This window comes from Olea europaea, chromosome 23 (assembly GCF_002742605.1).
Source record: "Olea europaea var. sylvestris chromosome 23, O_europaea_v1, whole genome shotgun sequence".
Classification (NCBI taxonomy): Eukaryota; Viridiplantae; Streptophyta; class Magnoliopsida; order Lamiales; family Oleaceae; genus Olea; species Olea europaea.
Window position 1 is genome coordinate 1,331,802 of NC_036259.1, and position 17,487 is coordinate 1,349,288.

Consider the following 17,487-nt stretch of genomic DNA (forward strand, 5'->3'; position numbering starts at 1 on the left):
TTGAATTGCAGCAATAAAACTTCGTAATTCAAATCTTAGACCATGTATCATTATTCTCCTCATTCTGGACTCCGAAATCTTACTTGAAGCGTCTAACTCAGAAATTTCACGACAGAGATATTGACTTTATTAAAATTCTGACTTACTATTAATTCTTCTTAAGTGATTGAGAGTAGCTCATTCTCCAACAATTGCAACCTTAGGTCATTTTTCTTTGAGAATAGTGAGGCTAAAATGTCTCATGCTTCCTTTAGTGAAGTATTGTCTCTTATGTGTTCTAACAACTCTTCTTCGATTATTGTTTTTATAATGAACAAAGCCTTACCTGCATTGATTTCCCACTTCTTTAAAGCTCTGTCCTTCTCTGGCGACGTCATGTCACTTCCGTTAATTACTTCCCACAGGTCTTGCCCTTGGACATACGACTCCATGCAAGTTTTCCATGGGTGTAATTCTGATTATTAAGTTTCTTTACTCCACTTACTGCTTGTAGATCTCTCATCGTGACTTGATTTAACTCCTCGTAATCAAGGAAGCTTTACAAAAAGCTTCACAAACTCCTTTTGTGCACGAACTTAAGAAGCTCAAAAAATCCTTACCCGACCGTCTCTCTCTGATACCAAATTGTAGAATTTAAGACTTAAAAAAAAATATTATTTTATTTATAAAATAGATTTTACACACTTTTGGACACACTTTGATTATATCTTCTTATTTCTCTCCTCAGGACTATGTAATCTTGTTATTTCTTCCTCTATAACTACAAATGTAATACATAGCCTTGGTAATTAAGCCAAGCTATTCAAGTCACAAGTTGTCCTTGTTTATATGCTTACTATTTTATTCTTTTCATGGTAACAAAGCTAAAATAGGCTAAGGCCTGATCCTCAACCTAAAAACACTACAAGCTTCCGCATACAATTTCGTTATGATGGATTCATCTTCCTGCTCTGCTGAAACAAAGCAGACACAAATAGACATCGTACCCTACCATTCAAACAAATTCTCATCCAGTATCCAACAAACTTGATGGCCCAAACTTCGTGCCCTTAAGCATCCAGATTACTGTTTTTTCTAAGAAGTCATGACCTTATTGGTTTTGTGGATGGAATTGTGGAGATTCCTTCGAAAAGACTCTCAGATGACACTCCCAATCCAGGATATGTAGTATGTTACATGAAGGACAACTACATCCTCAGCTGGCTGCTTGCATCAATCTCGGAGAAGATTGTTGCTGGTCTTTATAGTCTAAAGACTTATAAACAGGTCTGAGATTCTCTGCAAACTAGATTTTCATCAACATTTAGATCTCGCATTGCCTTACTATTATGAATTGTAATGATAGATTTTCACGTGCGATATGTTTTTATTAAAATATATGTCATACTTGATAAGTGTGCTTACCAAATCTTTTCTAATCCCAATATTTATCCGATCAATTTACTCCATTTGGTTCTCAAATTCATGTTTCGCCTACGCCCTCGCAGTAACATTAAATGCTTTCATGATATTCTCCCTGGCATACTCATATGATTTTCTGATATTCTGTAACTAATGGTGAGCAGAAAATCGTGTACAAAGTTGGGGTGTACATCATGAATAGCATACCTAATGTTGGGGGTGTCGATTCGATATAAAATACATCTCATCACGCTTGCCATATGCTTTCTTGAACTTTCGTAAGAAGTACTACTATTCTTCGAATCTCCGATACCAAAAGCTAGGACAAATATACTATTGTTTGCATCCTTCGTAACAAGCTTCCTCGATGACATCCAGTAAGGAATGATGCGTCTACTACTACCAAAGGCCTACAATTCTGCCATCCTTGTATGCATGCTCATAGAGAGACAGAGGCCTATTTGAAGTGCCCTTCTGAATCGACTTCAACTCTAGTTACAAAACCATGATTCTTTTCTTGAAGCTCGTTCATGAAAAACGATTGGGATCACCCATTAGAACCTCAAGTGCATACTCTCGGTCCCTCCAAGCTTTTCCACACTTCAAAGACAAACCATACATTTTTTGACATGTCATTCATTATATCAACATGAGTGTAAATAGGTTGTACTGTACACAATCACCTATCAAAGCTTTATTTGCTTGGCGATGATCACCTATCAAACCTATTGGACATCAATGGTATAGGACTTATCGGACTATAACAATGGCGTTTGACAGACAAAAAAAGAGAATTTGCATTAATAAAGCAATTTGAGATAGGTGGAGGGCTTTCAAGTGCAACGAGCCCTAGTAAAATGACCGATGGCAGACCTAAAATTCTTGTTACTGGTTATCGAAAAATCAAAGCCTTGTGGCATAGATTACAAATGGTGGTTTTAAGTCATCGATAAAGCAACTTATGCGTTTAGTGGATTTGACAGAAGGTCCTCATCTCCAGCTAGAAAAGAAAGTGAAACTTGATCTCATGCAATATATCAGATTTGTAGGGTCAATAGTTATTGTCATGCCTCTTTCTAAGACAATCTATAAATGAATTCAAAGTTATCAATCAATTTGCATAATTGTAACTACCATTGATAAGTTATCACCATCTTTAGATGACATCTATGATATTATTTCATATAAATTAATTAATGTCACTTATGTAAAGAAATTCAGCTTTGATTTTAAGAGAATCTATTTATTATTCTTGACTTGAATGCAGTCAAGAATTCAAGGGTCACATGTCGAGCAACTTAGTCAAACTTAGCCCACTTTCCATACACCAATCGTGCTACAGAACTTGGGATTTTCGATTCAGGGCCGAGGTGGCGTGACTTCTTCCCTCGATCTTGCAGCACATGCGCCCGCGAATTTCAAATCAGGGGCTGAGATCACGCCACCTCTGCCCCTGTTTCCAAACCCGGAATTTTATCCTAGGTTTAGTAGCATTATTGTTCCAAACACAATGGTTTAATCGGGTTAGCCAAAAAAAATAGAAAATTACTATTATAATTCTTTCCTTCATTATATATATATATATATATATATATATATATGTATGTATTTTTTTTTAAAGTGACAAATCATGGTTATAGCTAAATTTGATGACAAGTCATCATATTCTCGCACTCTAAATGCAAGAGACGCTACCTGCAACAATCACTATATTTTAAATTTTCTTTGAATAATTGTGAACACCATTTCACAAATAAGATTGACATAGTCTCACCTTATTGAGCCAAATTTGGTTTTCGCATAGGCCAAACTTTTAACAACTTGTAGCAGTGAGATAACATACATTATTGATGCAATTAATCACTTGAAGTAATCAAATTATATGTCCATGGCATGTCTTTTAGTTCCAAATTCATGTAGCCAATTTCCCTCTCCTTTTCTTTTATCTTCCCATCTTTAGTTCTTCCTTTAGTTTAACAGAAATATGTGCGTTAATCAATTAAGATTTGAACCAATGGTAGAGGTGGTTGAGTTTTGTGGTTGATTAGTTTGGCACAACTGCCGAGTTCTTATAAAAAAATAAAAAAATAAATAAAATAAAATGTAAAGCAAGTGGACAATAATGATCCAACCCTTTAATATGCAACAAATTAATTTTTCAAACGAATCAATGTAGTTATCAATAGTCTTAGCAAAATAACAAGTAACCTTTCAAAGAGAAACAATGGCGGGGATAAAGAAATGGAGATAATAATGAGTACTAGTTTTGAATGTGTGGTTGAATCTATAATTTAACTTTGACCGAGTGGTGGAACTAACTTTTTATTTACTAAATTGATGTTTTCCAAACAGAGTGATATTTTTGTACAAACCTTTATTCACAAGAAAATGACATTTTCCACAGCAATTAATTTCCATTTATGTTTTCTTTTCAACTTCTGTAAAGAACAGGTCACGTGTCTGGACTGGTAATTTCATAATGGAATTTAATATGCTACCCTTTTAGGTAGAAACGAATTTGGACCACAATTATATATCAATTTCAAAATTTAAAGTCTCTTCTTTTGAGAGATGATATTGGAAGAATTATCTCAACTGTAAATTCTGTAACTGGTTTTAAACGAAGTAAACTCTATCATCAAAAGTAAACAATTTTTTATTTTTTTTATTTTTTTTATTTTTTAACACAACAAGAAGCTATTTTATAAAAACATATATTTAAGGACTCGAAACAAATCCTAAGCCAGATGAGACTCTAATTCTATAGATAAATTCAACTAAACTAGGAAACTTAGAAAAAAAATCCAATTATAACTAAAAAACAACGAAGGACAAAAATATTGTTAAATTATCTAAAAACATGAAAATGTTAAAACAGAACAGACCCCTAACAATGGAATTTGACCTTGAACATTTGACAACGTCATTCGGAAAAATCATGTAGAATTGAAAAACGCTTCCGGATTGTACTTACGGTAAAAAATACAACATTAGAGCTGAAAGTTATGCAAATTTTCGTATTCCTTATTTTTTCTTCTAATTGTCCCGCATTAGAACCTATGCCAAATCGATAACTCATACTAAAATGCCCACTTTGGGAGAATATGTATTCATCTTATCCCTCGTGAATTTATATCGTGTTCTCCAAGATTAGAACTTTGATCTGATCCGCGTCTTGCGAGAGATTTAAGTTATATTCTGACACCAATTAAGCATGTTATAACTTAAAATCTTTTTTTAATAGATTGACCACATTAATTTGATTGAAGCTATATCATGTCTCTATGGAAACGACTCGTATAATCACTTTGTTACTTGTCACGATTCGTATACTTACGAAAGCAATAAATCAATTAACAATAATTATATATACTAAATTATATTTAATGTATTAACCGTAGACCATGTCGAATATTCAAAATAAGGTGAAATAACCAAAATACCTTTTTCAAATAAATATTAAATCATCAAACCATACCTACAAGTCTTTAACCTCGTATTAGATTATCTTGTTATTTAGAAATTACTAGTTCAACTTATTTAAGACCTCAATACGTGATTTATGGAATAGATTAATTCAAAAATAATTTAGCAATCAATTATTAGTTGTTATTGTTAAAAAAAATTAAAAAAATAAAATAAAATAAAATAAACTGTCAATGGCATCCATCCTCGAATTGGAGATATGGAATTGTTAAACCTGGACTCTACACATGTAGTATTCATCACCAAAGAAAGCTAGCATGCCCTCAGTAGGATTCCATGTGGAATGTCTCGGCCGGAAGGGCACAGCTAAAGCCACGAATGCCTTGATCAAATCGGGTCGAAACAAACACAAATACCTGCCAACCATGGGACCCGATGTGGCAACCAGTCGGCCCCCGATCGCATACGCCACGAAGGTGACAAAGTTACATTAGAGGCTCAGTTTTTCATTTCGCATGTACATATCGTTTCGCCTTACAGATTTCAGAAAGGAATCGTGATTCAATGACGTGGCAGATAGGTGACTTGGTGAATTGGAGCTCGGATGATACTGAAGGTTGTATGCCTATGGCGTCTACATGGAAAAAGGTGTCTCGATCATAAACAGAACTGAAATTGCTGAGAAAATAATTAGTTGCAGTAACCTGCAGAGCAGAAAAGTGAAGAAATAAAACTTATCGTATCGAGTTTCATGACAGCACGATATTCTAAAGTGAAGTTGCCCATCAATCAGTGTTGCGACCTCTATTGACAATCACTTCCAAGATATAATGATCACAAACCACTTGTACAGCAATCACGAATAATTTTCCAAAATTCTCATGTGTACTCCAGAAAAATATTTAAAAAAAAAATTCGAGTATATCATTTCAGAGTATGAGAAACTATGATATTGTTTCTAATGATTTTTTTTTTATTGTATTTTTGGCAAACGAGATGGATGTATATGTAGGCAGAATGGATCCAACCACTTCTACCATGATCCAGAAATATTATACTGGCTTGTTTGACCCAATCAAAAACTTTTTAATTATTGCATGGGAAGTGACCCGAACCCTCAAAGTCTCACATAGATGCCACATTTTCCACTTCATCTAAATTGATTATATCTTTCACATTTTATAATTATAGTATAAATATCTAACAAGGGCTCCCATTCTCAAGAGATACATAAAATCCACAAAACGGGAATCATAATTCCATAAATCCTACACCAAATCAATTGCAAGATAAGAATTGATTTCCAATTCTCTCATCTCTTAAAAGGAAAATCATGTCCATTTTATTTTGTGAAATAAAATTTCATACAAATTATTTTCAGCAATAAAATTTTGTCTGAGCAATTTAAAGTTCGAGTTTCATTATTTCGTCAGAGAAGAGCAGTCAATATATTGGCTTGACACACAAGGTTTTATTACTGAAAATAATTTGAACGGGATTTTTGGCACACTTTAAGAGATTATACGGGTAATTAATTGACAACAACTTGGAGAGAAGGAAATGCTGCAGCCGATTGAATGGCTGACACACAATATCAAATGATGTGGTCAATGACATGTAGCAATCTGGGCTAGTTGGCTAAAATTTGTGCACACTTTAAGAGATTAGGGATCCCAAACATTAAAAAAGGTTGAACTCCAACCTTAAGGGCCCCCTACCGTCCCTGTCCTGAAACATTGTGAGGGAGGTAAATCGCAGGTTAAGCCTCCAAGGATATAGGGTGGAAGGTTGCTTGTACACTTGCACTTACCCAAGAGCCAAATTCATATTTCAGGATTCGAACTTTTGACGCAGCAGCCTCGAGTAAAACTGGATTTCTCCACCCTCCTCCTTTATCACTTGGAGATGTGCCCTGGGGGCAAGGGATCCCAAACATTAGATCCAGATTCGTGTGTGTTATTCATAGACTATAAAAACTTTTGTTCAATTCATTGTAATCAATAGGAAAGATTATTAGTAACTTTTTTTTATGAGAAATAATGATGGGATCATGAAATGTGCATAATAATGAGTATTTATCTTTAATGTGTGTTGTAGTTAAAATTTTCTTTCGTTGAGTAGTAGAACAAACTTTTAATTTACAATATATGTTTCCCAAACGGAGGGGCAATATAAATTTTGTACAAACCTTTGTTCACAAGAAATTAAGTATTTATAGCAATTGATTTTCATTTTTGTTTTTGTTTTGAACTTTGAAGAAGTCGATGCGGAGTACACTTCATGGAGGCATCGACCCATTTAGCTCTCATTTGGCCTCCATTCCCCTTCTCATTTTCATTCTTTTTTATATTCAACCACACAATTTTCCATAAAATAATATTACACGCAAATAAAAAAAAATCTTTCTTTTTCAACCACTCATTTTTCAAGAAAAGATTATTCCAACCATTAAAATTTGGAAATAATGGGAGCCAAACAGGAGCTTAATAAACCTTGAGGGGATGGGACGGGGATGTCATTCGCTAATGGAGTGGTCAAAAGAATCTTTGCATCGGGGTGATTGGTTTGGTCCCTTGTGCTATTGGTGATACTAATATAACCGAGTGGTAATGGGCTCCCATCTTTATAATCAGCTCTTGAAAAGGGCTAATGCGGCACTGCAAGATGGAGGCAAAATTCGGGCTACACTATGGTATCAATGTGAAAGTGATTCTTTAGATGAAATCTTCCTTGACATCCGGGGAGATTTAGCTTCCCCAGCACTCCCATTTAATTCCTACTACCACATAGCCTTCTTCAATTTTGAGAATTAGAGCATGAACTTTTTCGCTTAGTTTTAATTGCTTTTTGACTATATAACGAGAGTCGTTTCGATTGCATAAAGAAATTCTTGTGAAGTGGAAATAAGTGCTAAAGATTATAATTTAGTCTTCCATAAGTTGAACGGAAATAATTATTTTTTCCATACACATAAGGGGATAGACGATTGACATTCGAAATGTATTTTTAGGTCCACTTATTGATTGCCATTTTTGTTAAGCTTTCAAGAGCTCTATACACCAATGATGAACAATTATTTTTGTCATTATTGTTGAATTAGCATGCAATATATCACATTCATAGGGTCAATAGTTATTGTCATGCTTCTTTCTGAGACCACCTATAAATGAATTTAATGCTGTCAATCAATTTGCGTAATTGTAACTAACTATTGGTAACATGTCGCTATCTTTCAATGACATTTATGATATTTTTCATATAAATTAATTAATGTCACTTATATAACGAAAATCTACTTTGATTTTAAGAGAATCTATTTATTATTCTTGACTTGATTGCAAGCAAGAATCCAGGGGGCACATGTCGAGCAATAGAGTCAAATGCAACCCAATTTCGAAACACAATGGTTTGGTCGGGTTAGCCGAAAAAATAAAAAATAAAAAATAAAAGAAAGAAAAAGAAAAGAAAATTACTGTATGAAATAATATCAACACCTTTTACAAGATTGACATAGTTTCACCTTATTGAGCCAACTTGTAGCAATGAGATAACATACATTATTGATGCAATTAATTACTTGGAATAATCATCCTAATTTATGTAGCCAACCACATGCCAATTTTTCCTCTATTTTTCTTTTATCTGCCCGTCAGAGGCTTTTGAATCTTTACTATTCCCAAATCTAGTGGGATGTAAACAATTGAAAGACGTTTATGGCACTAAGATACACATGTTTAGCTACAGAGGCGGGACCAGGAATTCACTACCCGGGTAAATTCTTCTTGTAGTTTTAAAGGACCATACTACATGTATCTAAAAATTTTACCTTATCTTTTATTTGTTACTCACAATAGAAGGTGGGGATCACGGTTCGGATTTTTTTAAATAGACGTGGGGCCCGTGTATTTTGTGAGAGGGGGAACATGGTTCGATAACCCCCCCTTCGGTACATATATCTTTTTCCCTTAAGAAATAGGTGCGTTAAGTAATTAAGATTCGAACCATTTGTAGATTTCGCAGAGTTTTGGTGCTTAATTAGTTTGTCACATCTGTCGAGTTTTTATGAAGAAAAATGCACAGCAAATGGACAGTAATGATCCAACCCTTTAATATGCAACAAATTATTTTTTCCAACAGAATAGCCTTGTTTGAGCAACATTATTGGAATCAAAATGCATTTTTGAATAGTGTATTGATGGAAAATATGTGGTTAAAAAATAAGAAAAAATTTTGGATTTGCGTGTAATATTATTTTATTGAAGAATGTGTGGTTGAAATGATGTCAATTCACTGTTGAAAAATGTATTTTTTTGAAAAAATGTGACTCAAAATGTAGTTATCAATAGTCTTAGAAGGGAAATAATGATAGGGATCACATGTTTTGAAATGTGCGGTTGAAGTTATAATTCGACTTTGATTGATTAGTATAGCTAACTTTTAATTTACTAAATAGATGTTTTCCAGACAGAGGGCATTTTTGTGCAAACCTTTATTCACAAGAAAATGACATTTCGACAGCAATTTATTTCCATTTATGATTTTCTTTCCAATTTTTTTAAAAACAGGTCTTGTGTTCGGACTAATAATTTCACTCTGGAATTTAATATATTACCCCTTTTAGGTAGAATTGAATTTGAACCACACACACACATATATATATGAATTTCAGAATTTAACAACTGTAAATTCTGTAATTAATTTTGAACGAAGTGAACTATATCATCAAAAGTAAACTTTTCTTTTTAATCCAACAAGAAGTTGTATTATAAAATCATCAACCGTGCTACACGAATAACGGGTTTGACAGTGGGGATGACCACATACACACACATGGGAGGTCGGACATTATTTAATTCATGCGGGACCCACGCATTCATGTGAGTGCGTGATTATCGGTGCGGTCATCCTCGAGAGTCGTTTAGCTTTATCCTAAAATCATTTCGCCAATTTATGTTGAAACATACACTGAAAACAAATGTTGGACGTACAAGTACCAAACTTAAATGTGTAAGAGGCAAAGTTAGATAGTATAAATTGTTGTAACTATAGGAATTTCAAACTTTAAAGATTAGATATAATTTTAAGTTTTCAGTTTTATCGTAATTTTAATTTTAATAAAAATTAAAAATCATAATTAAAGATTGTAACTTATTTTAAATTTAATTTATTTTCATTATGCTGGGTTGAACTTCTACACTATAAAAGGGAGAAATATAACTTGAAAATGCTTATAATACTCCCTATACATTTTAGACTATATTGTGGTTTTGAAAGTTGGATAAAGTCTCGTTCTTTATTTTCCTATGCTTGTGTCTATAGAACGAGAACTGACTGTAAGCTATATAGATTTTATTTTGAAGTCATGTAGTATCGAAAGTAATCATACAAAAGGGAGGTAACATGACTTTAAAATATCGTTTTTGACGTGACTCTCTAATGCTTGTTTTCTAATTCTCTTCTCTATTTTTGTGTTATATTAATTTGTTATTCTAACTTAAGCTATTCTTGTTATACTTCACTGTCTGAATTACATAATCTATACACAAATCACTCATTTTGTCCCAACATAAGTGATAGTAAGTGTAAAGTTTGTCAATAATTAGTACGAATAACTAACCTAAATTTATAACTATGTCCACATAGATAAGAATTTTTGGTGTCCACATATAACCAACCTCTATTAATCCAATCCATCATGTACTACATATCGTGAATTTTATCATTTTTGGTTCATTTAGGTTATAGTTTTAATGAAATTGTTATAAGATAAACCAAACTCTTAATATGAATGGACGTGATTTTCCTTCACCTCCACCTCCACCTCCACCACCCCCACCCCCACATATATATTTTTGTGCATATGTAGATTTTTTCTTTTTTTTAATTCGTAACATGTACCAAGCAAATAATTCATTGCCTAGCTAGAAGTGATCAAGAGAATCCGAAAGATTGAGAATTCATTAAGGTTATGTGTCTCTATTGCAACAAAATAGTTAGGTATATTCATGAGATGATTCACATTAAAGTAAAAAATAAATAAATAAATAATCGATTTCTCATTTTCAAATTTTTGTTCATGTTCTGTATCAACTCTTGGGATAGTGAAGATAACAAACCAGCCTTTGAAAGTAGGCTTTTATGAGTATTTTGAGCGTATGGTGATGTATTAGATGAAGAATAGTATAAAAGAAATAAAAAAAGAAAATTGATGAGGTTTATGTGGAGGAACAGGCATTGTCATACATGGAATGGTTGGATGGTCGGCTTTCAAAGAAATTGATGTAACTTTTGCGTTTGGTATCCGTTTTGGGCCCATAACCCCATTTCGAAAAGGTAGCGAGCGTTTCGGATTGAACACACCGCTTCGCCGTGACGTACGAGGGTTTTTGGGCATTTGAAGTCGTTTAGTGTGTCAAAACAGCATTTTAAGTTTTTGTGTTATTTATTTTCAGCATTTGTTATTGAGAAAATTACCTAGATCCCTTCTTTTCAAGATTACATTTCTAAAACAAGTGGGTAAAAGATTGAATTTCATTAATCAGGTGATAAATACTAATTTTTAAATTAATTAATTACACCCACCCATTCTATCACCCCTAAACACTTCTTTTACCCCATATCCCAATTCATTTTCTAACTCACTGACTCTCTCTTTCTTCTCCAAAATTTATCAGCACCCTCTTACCCAAAAATCTCATCGATGGCTTCTTCCCCACCCCACCCTTTAAATTCCAGCCACCTACCACTTCTCTCGTCGGAGTTTCGCACAAATTTCTTCTTTGAAAGTTGATGAGCTTAGATTTTTGGGAAGTGCCAATGCAGTACATGGGTCACCTAAAGCAGAAACAGTGTGTGAGGAGAAGAAAACCCAAACGTGAACGTGGGGACCATATGGTGACGAACAATCAGATCTACAGCTTCTCTCTGATAATCTTCCTCATCTTTTCAAGAAATAACTGAAGAAAAATCTTTGAAATCTTTATTGAGAAATATTCAGCAATCAATTGGTTTGTGTTTTTTGAAGGTATTGGTGGAAGTTAAGGTAGTGATAATTGTTGTTATTGATTTGAGTTAAAGATGTTAATAGTGGTGGTGATTATTATTTTTCTGAACAGATCTGCTGTTGCCATTGGAGATATGATTTTTTCTGTTCGAGATCTGGTTGTGACTGTTTGTGACCTATTTTGCGTTGATTGTGACCGGTTGTGACTTGAGATTGATCTGGTCACAAATAGTCACATTAAATACAAAATTGGTCACAGACCCCGTATAAATTTACCCCAGATCTTTTATCAATTTTTAACCCCACACACTCTATTTCTTCCCCCAAGAATTAGTTTGGCAATCTTTTACCCAAAAATCAGATTTGCGACTTCTTTCCCACCCACCCTCTAGATTCCAACCGCCTACCACTTCTCTCACTGAAGTTTTACGAGAGAAGTGTAGTGGTGCTAGTTGGTGTTTTTTGAAGGGTTGGTGGAAGTTATGGTAGTAATGATTGTTGTGGATCTGAGGTGAATGTAGTATTTATGGTCATCAATTTGAATTAAAGATGTTAGTGGTGGTAATGGTTATTATTTTTCCAAACAAATCTATTGTGGTGGTTTGGAGATCTGATTTTTTTAGTTCGAGATCTGATTGTAAGTGTTTGTGACCAATTTTGTATTGATTGTGACTGATTATGACTTGAGATTGATCTGGTCACAGACAGTCACACTGAATACAAATTTGGTCAAAATTAGTCATACCTAAGGCAAAGTTGGTCACGGTGATTCTCGGATAACATAAGTCAATAAATTTGCCACATGTAACACAGGTATGGTCATAGATAACACGGTTGCAAATCTGATAACTGTAATGCACCACTACAACCATCACAAAATTTGGAGATTTTTCTATCACCAAAGCCGAAACAATTGGTGGAATAGTCGCCGGAGCAGTTTGCCAAAGTAGGCACCGGAGCGTTTGCCACAGCAGTTTGTCGGAACGGTCGCCGGAGTTGCTGCTTGAACGATCGCCGGAGAAGGAGCCGATGGCTATCTCCGGTGGAGAGGTAAAAGGAAGGTGGTGTAGTGGGGTGATAAGATGGGGTGAGTGAGGTGACATGGAGTGGAAATAATTAATGTATATTAAGTTATAGTTTAATATATTTATTAAATATATTTACCACCTGATTTTTGAAATATTTCAATGAGTTTGTTATTTATGAAATGTGTTTTTATAATGTTGTAGTTATGTAGTCTTCCCTTTGTTATTTCCATTTTGTAGCCCAACCCATTTTGGGACTGCTGGCTCAGTAGGTTATATTTTCTTTCATATTTAAGACGCTGCAAGACGCCTCCTAGGATTTTCTTGGTTGTTCATGAAATAATAAAAGTTTGTTTCTGAATTCAATCCGTTTGGCTATTGTTGTCGTGTGTTTGTAGATTCAATCTACATCAAAAATCAATCAAGAAAAGTTGAGTGTGAAATTTCACATCCCGTACAATGTATAACGAAATTGTTTGATATCATATATCAATTTTTCAGGAAATTAAAATGTTTTCATAGATAACAACTACTACTTGAATTTGGTCTAACGAATTTGACATCTCAAATGCATAATTATTGTGTTTGACACATCAAATGCACAATATTATGCTAAGGTAAAATGGTCATAAATGATTTTATTTTATATATCAAAACTATCAAGGTAAGGAGGTCAAATAAAGTACATTTATTGAATTTAATTTTCACACCTAATCTTCAAACGTGGAGAAAATAAATGACAGAAAAAGAAACACCATGATAATTTTAACTGTTTAACTAAATTTTAAATTTAACTTTTCTTATTGTTCTCACACATCTAAGCAATTTATATCAAGTATATTATAATTTTTCATTAAGCAAGAACGTTCTTATAGAATATTATGACGTCATACACGAAGAATAACAAGAAGAGATATTATTTTATATATGCATTAACAATTGAATGATGGAAACACATGAATAAAAATGAAGCAGTTTAGTTAATTGATGTATTTGTCATATGTTAAATGATTGAATTTAAAGATGATATGATAAGGCTTTACTTCGTATAAAAAATACTTTATTAATAAAGTGCATGCATATGATCACGAGGTTTTTTGTACAAATACAAGAGCAAAGATGTCAAAAAACTTATATATTTTCGTCATTATACAATTAATTGTTCAATAATCTCAAATAATCGCCTTAAATTTATACTTTTACCATGTAAAAATGTTCTTGTACCTAATTGCTTTGTTAATTATTATTCTAGATAGACTTTCTCATCATATTAATTTTATTGTCCAAAGACATTTAATGACAATAATTATTAGTCTTTTTCATACCATACTACCAACACCCTCACCCCCCCCCACTCCCACCCCCACCCACACAACCTCCTATATATATAAAGAGGAAGAGTAGTAGCATTGCAGCATCGGATTTTCAGTTTGTAAGGGAGAAAAACCTTCAAGATGTTTCCTTTAATTATTTTCATGTTCTAGGCTCCCTTCAAATTCCAATCCGAAATTCTAGTTTATGGATGTGGTGGCAAGAGTATATTCTACTTGCCGGCCAGAGCAACATCGCCAGTCGAGGTGGTGTGGTGAATGGGACATGGGATGGTTATGTCCCTGCCGGATGCCGTCCTGAGCCAAGGATTCTACAACTTAACCTACATTGATGTGGAAGGAGGCACATGAACCTCTTCATGGAGGCATCAACGCCCTTAATAAACATTGTGGGGTGGGACCAGGGATGTCATTCGCTAATCTAGTGCTCGAAGGTGATCATTGCATCGGGGTGATCGGTTTAGTCCCTTGTGCTATTGGTGGTAAATGGGGCTCCCATCTTTATAAGCAGCTCTTAAAGAGGGCTAATGCGGCACTACAAGATGGAGGCAAAATTCGGGCTATACTATGGTGTAAAGGTGAAAGTGATTCTTTAGATGAAATTAGTGCTACAATGTATAAGATGAGATTGATAGAGTTTTTCCTTCACATCCGGGGAGATTTAGCTTCCCCAGCACTCCCAACTCTTTAGGTATGTTTACTTTACAAGTTTTCTGTAAGCTTTAAGCCCGATGCATCCTTGAACAAAAACACTTTCAAGAGTAGGTGAACAGACCACAAAAAGTGTTAAGCCACCCAAAAAGTAAACGGAACAAAAAATCCTAAACCATCTCAGCCAAGGATAGTGGCTGTGTTTATGCTTAATGTTTCGTGGGCATTTAAAGTTCCTTAGGTGTCTCTGCAACATTTGGTACAAGTCTCGAAGTTTTGTTAACATGACAAGTATATGTTTTCATTTTGAAGTGATTCTCATACATATACATGTTAATTACTTGTTTCTTGTTGGTACATTCAATATTTTATATCAACTAAATCATAAAATTATATGATAATTTGTTGCAGGTGGCATTGGCTTCAGTAGCGGGACCGTATTTCGAGGTTGTAAGAAAGGCCCAACTAGAGATCAAACTTCACAATGTAGTATGCATCGATGCAAGGGGACTGGAGGTGATGAAAAATGATAAACTACACCTTTCCACTTCAGCCCAAGAAAAAAAATACATTCAAATCTAAAGAATATCAGTTCACCTTACACATCCAATCAACAGCCATAGTTACTATCCTTGGCTGAGATGAAGTAGGATTTTTTGTTCAGTTCACTTTTTGGGTGGCTTAACATTGTTTGCGGTCTGTTCACCTACTCCTAAAAGTGTTATTGTTCAAGGATGCATCGGGCTTAAATCTTACAGAAAACTCGTAAAGTAACCAAAAACCCGAAGAATTGGGAGTGCTCGGGAAGCTAAATCTCCCCGGATGAAAAATTCTATCAATCTCGCCTTGTACATTCTAGCACTGATTATATCTAAAGAATCACTTTCACCTTGATACCATAGTATAGCCCGAATTTGGCCTCCATCTTGCAGCGCCACATTAGCCCTCTTCAAGAGTTTATTATAATGATGGGAGCCCCGTTTCCACTCGGTTATACTGGTACCACCGATAGCACAAGGGACCAAACCAATCACCCCGATGCAAGGATCTCTTTCAAGCACTCGGTTAGCGAATGGAATCCCCGGTCCCACCCCACAAGTTTTATTAAGTGGGTCAATGCCTTCATGAAGAGGTTCATGTGCCTCCTCCCACCTCAACATAGGGTTAAGTCGTAGAATCCTTGGCTCAGGACGGCATTCAGCAGGGACATAACCATCCCATGTCCCATTCGCCACACCACCTCGACCAGCCATATTGCTCTGGCTGGCAAGTATGAATATACTCTTGCCAGCACATCCATCTACTAGAATTTCAGATTGGAATTGGAAGGGAGCCAAGAACATGAAAATGATTAAAGGAAACATCTTGAAGGTTTTTCTCCCTCACAAACATGAAAATGTAATATTTGTAGTTATCATTAATATATAGCTTTGGTAAATTGAATTAGACTTGGATTGTAATCTCATACTTTCACCTAGATGCATTTTTTATATAATTTTGAAACTTCAGGGATTAGTATGTCAATATAATTTTGAAACTTCAGGGATTTTTCACCTAGATGCCTTTTTTATATAATTGAATGTTAGGATTTGTTATTTAAGTATAATCCAAATACTCAAACTTATTCCTATCCAATTTCACAGATGGTACACGGCTCTTAAATTTCAATTTCACTAACACTCTTTTGTGAATATTGAATTACACCGAGAATTCTATGCGTAAAAGTGATATCATGGTGTGCAGCAATTGTCCTAGGAATAATTACATTATTATCATGAACTACCCCCATTGTGTTCCAAATATCATTCACATTACAATCCCCTCTATCAGATTCATCGTGTTTACTCTAAAAAATGTTCTTCATCGTTAAAGTTATGCAAATAGGAGTCATGTTGCACTTCAGAAGTAACCTTTACTAGTGGAATCGGAATGATTGAATGTTTGTTAAATAGAAATCAAATTCCATATCATATTTATAGGGGTCGATGTTGAGTAGGTTTTGTAAATCAAGACACATTTTTGCATGTAATGTACTCGATTTTATCAAAATTCCAATTTGCATTAAAAATGAAAATTAAAAACAAACTGAAAAATTAAAACTATATTTAATTTTGATAGTTTGAAACTCCTATATGTTACAACAATTTATAATATATAACTTTGCCTCTTATACGTTTAACTTTGGTACTTGTGCTTGGAACATTTGTTTTTCAATTTATGTTTCAAAATATTTTGGCGAATGATTTTATAATATAGCTTCTTGTTGGGTTTAAAAAAAGTTGTTTACTTTTGATGATAGAGTTTACTTCGTTTAAAACAAATTACAGAATTTACAGTTGAGATAATTCTTCCAATTTCATCTCTCAAAAGTAGAGACATTAAATGTTAAAATTGATATATAATTGTGGTCCAAATTCGTTTCTACCTAAACGGGTAGTATATTAAATTCCAGTATGAAATTATTTGTCCAAACACGTGACCTGTTCTTTAAAGAAGTTGAAAAGAAAACATAAATGGAAATTAATTGCTGTCTAAAATGTCATTTTCTTGTGAATAAAGGTTTGCACAAAAATATCACTCTGTTTGGTAGACATCAATTTAGTAAATTAAAAGTTAGTTCTACCACTCAATCGAAGTCAAATTATAAATT

At 34.1% G+C, this 17,487-nt stretch overlaps 2 protein-coding genes across 2 annotated transcripts; one reads left to right on the plus strand and one right to left on the minus strand.

Moving 5' to 3' along the window:
* The first annotated feature begins 14,517 nt into the window (after window positions 1-14,517).
* LOC111371906 (probable carbohydrate esterase At4g34215) lies at window positions 14,518-14,877 on the plus strand. Its single transcript, XM_022994058.1, has one exon. It carries the CDS (start codon window positions 14,518-14,520, stop codon window positions 14,875-14,877), a length of 360 nt encoding a protein of 119 aa, XP_022849826.1.
* A 371-nt stretch (window positions 14,878-15,248) lies between these two features.
* LOC111372088 (probable carbohydrate esterase At4g34215) lies at window positions 15,249-16,379 on the minus strand. The gene has a single exon (XM_022994259.1). It carries the CDS (start codon window positions 16,199-16,201, stop codon window positions 15,590-15,592), a length of 612 nt encoding a protein of 203 aa, XP_022850027.1. The 5' UTR covers window positions 16,202-16,379; the 3' UTR covers window positions 15,249-15,589.
* Window positions 16,380-17,487: the final 1,108 nt, after the last annotated feature.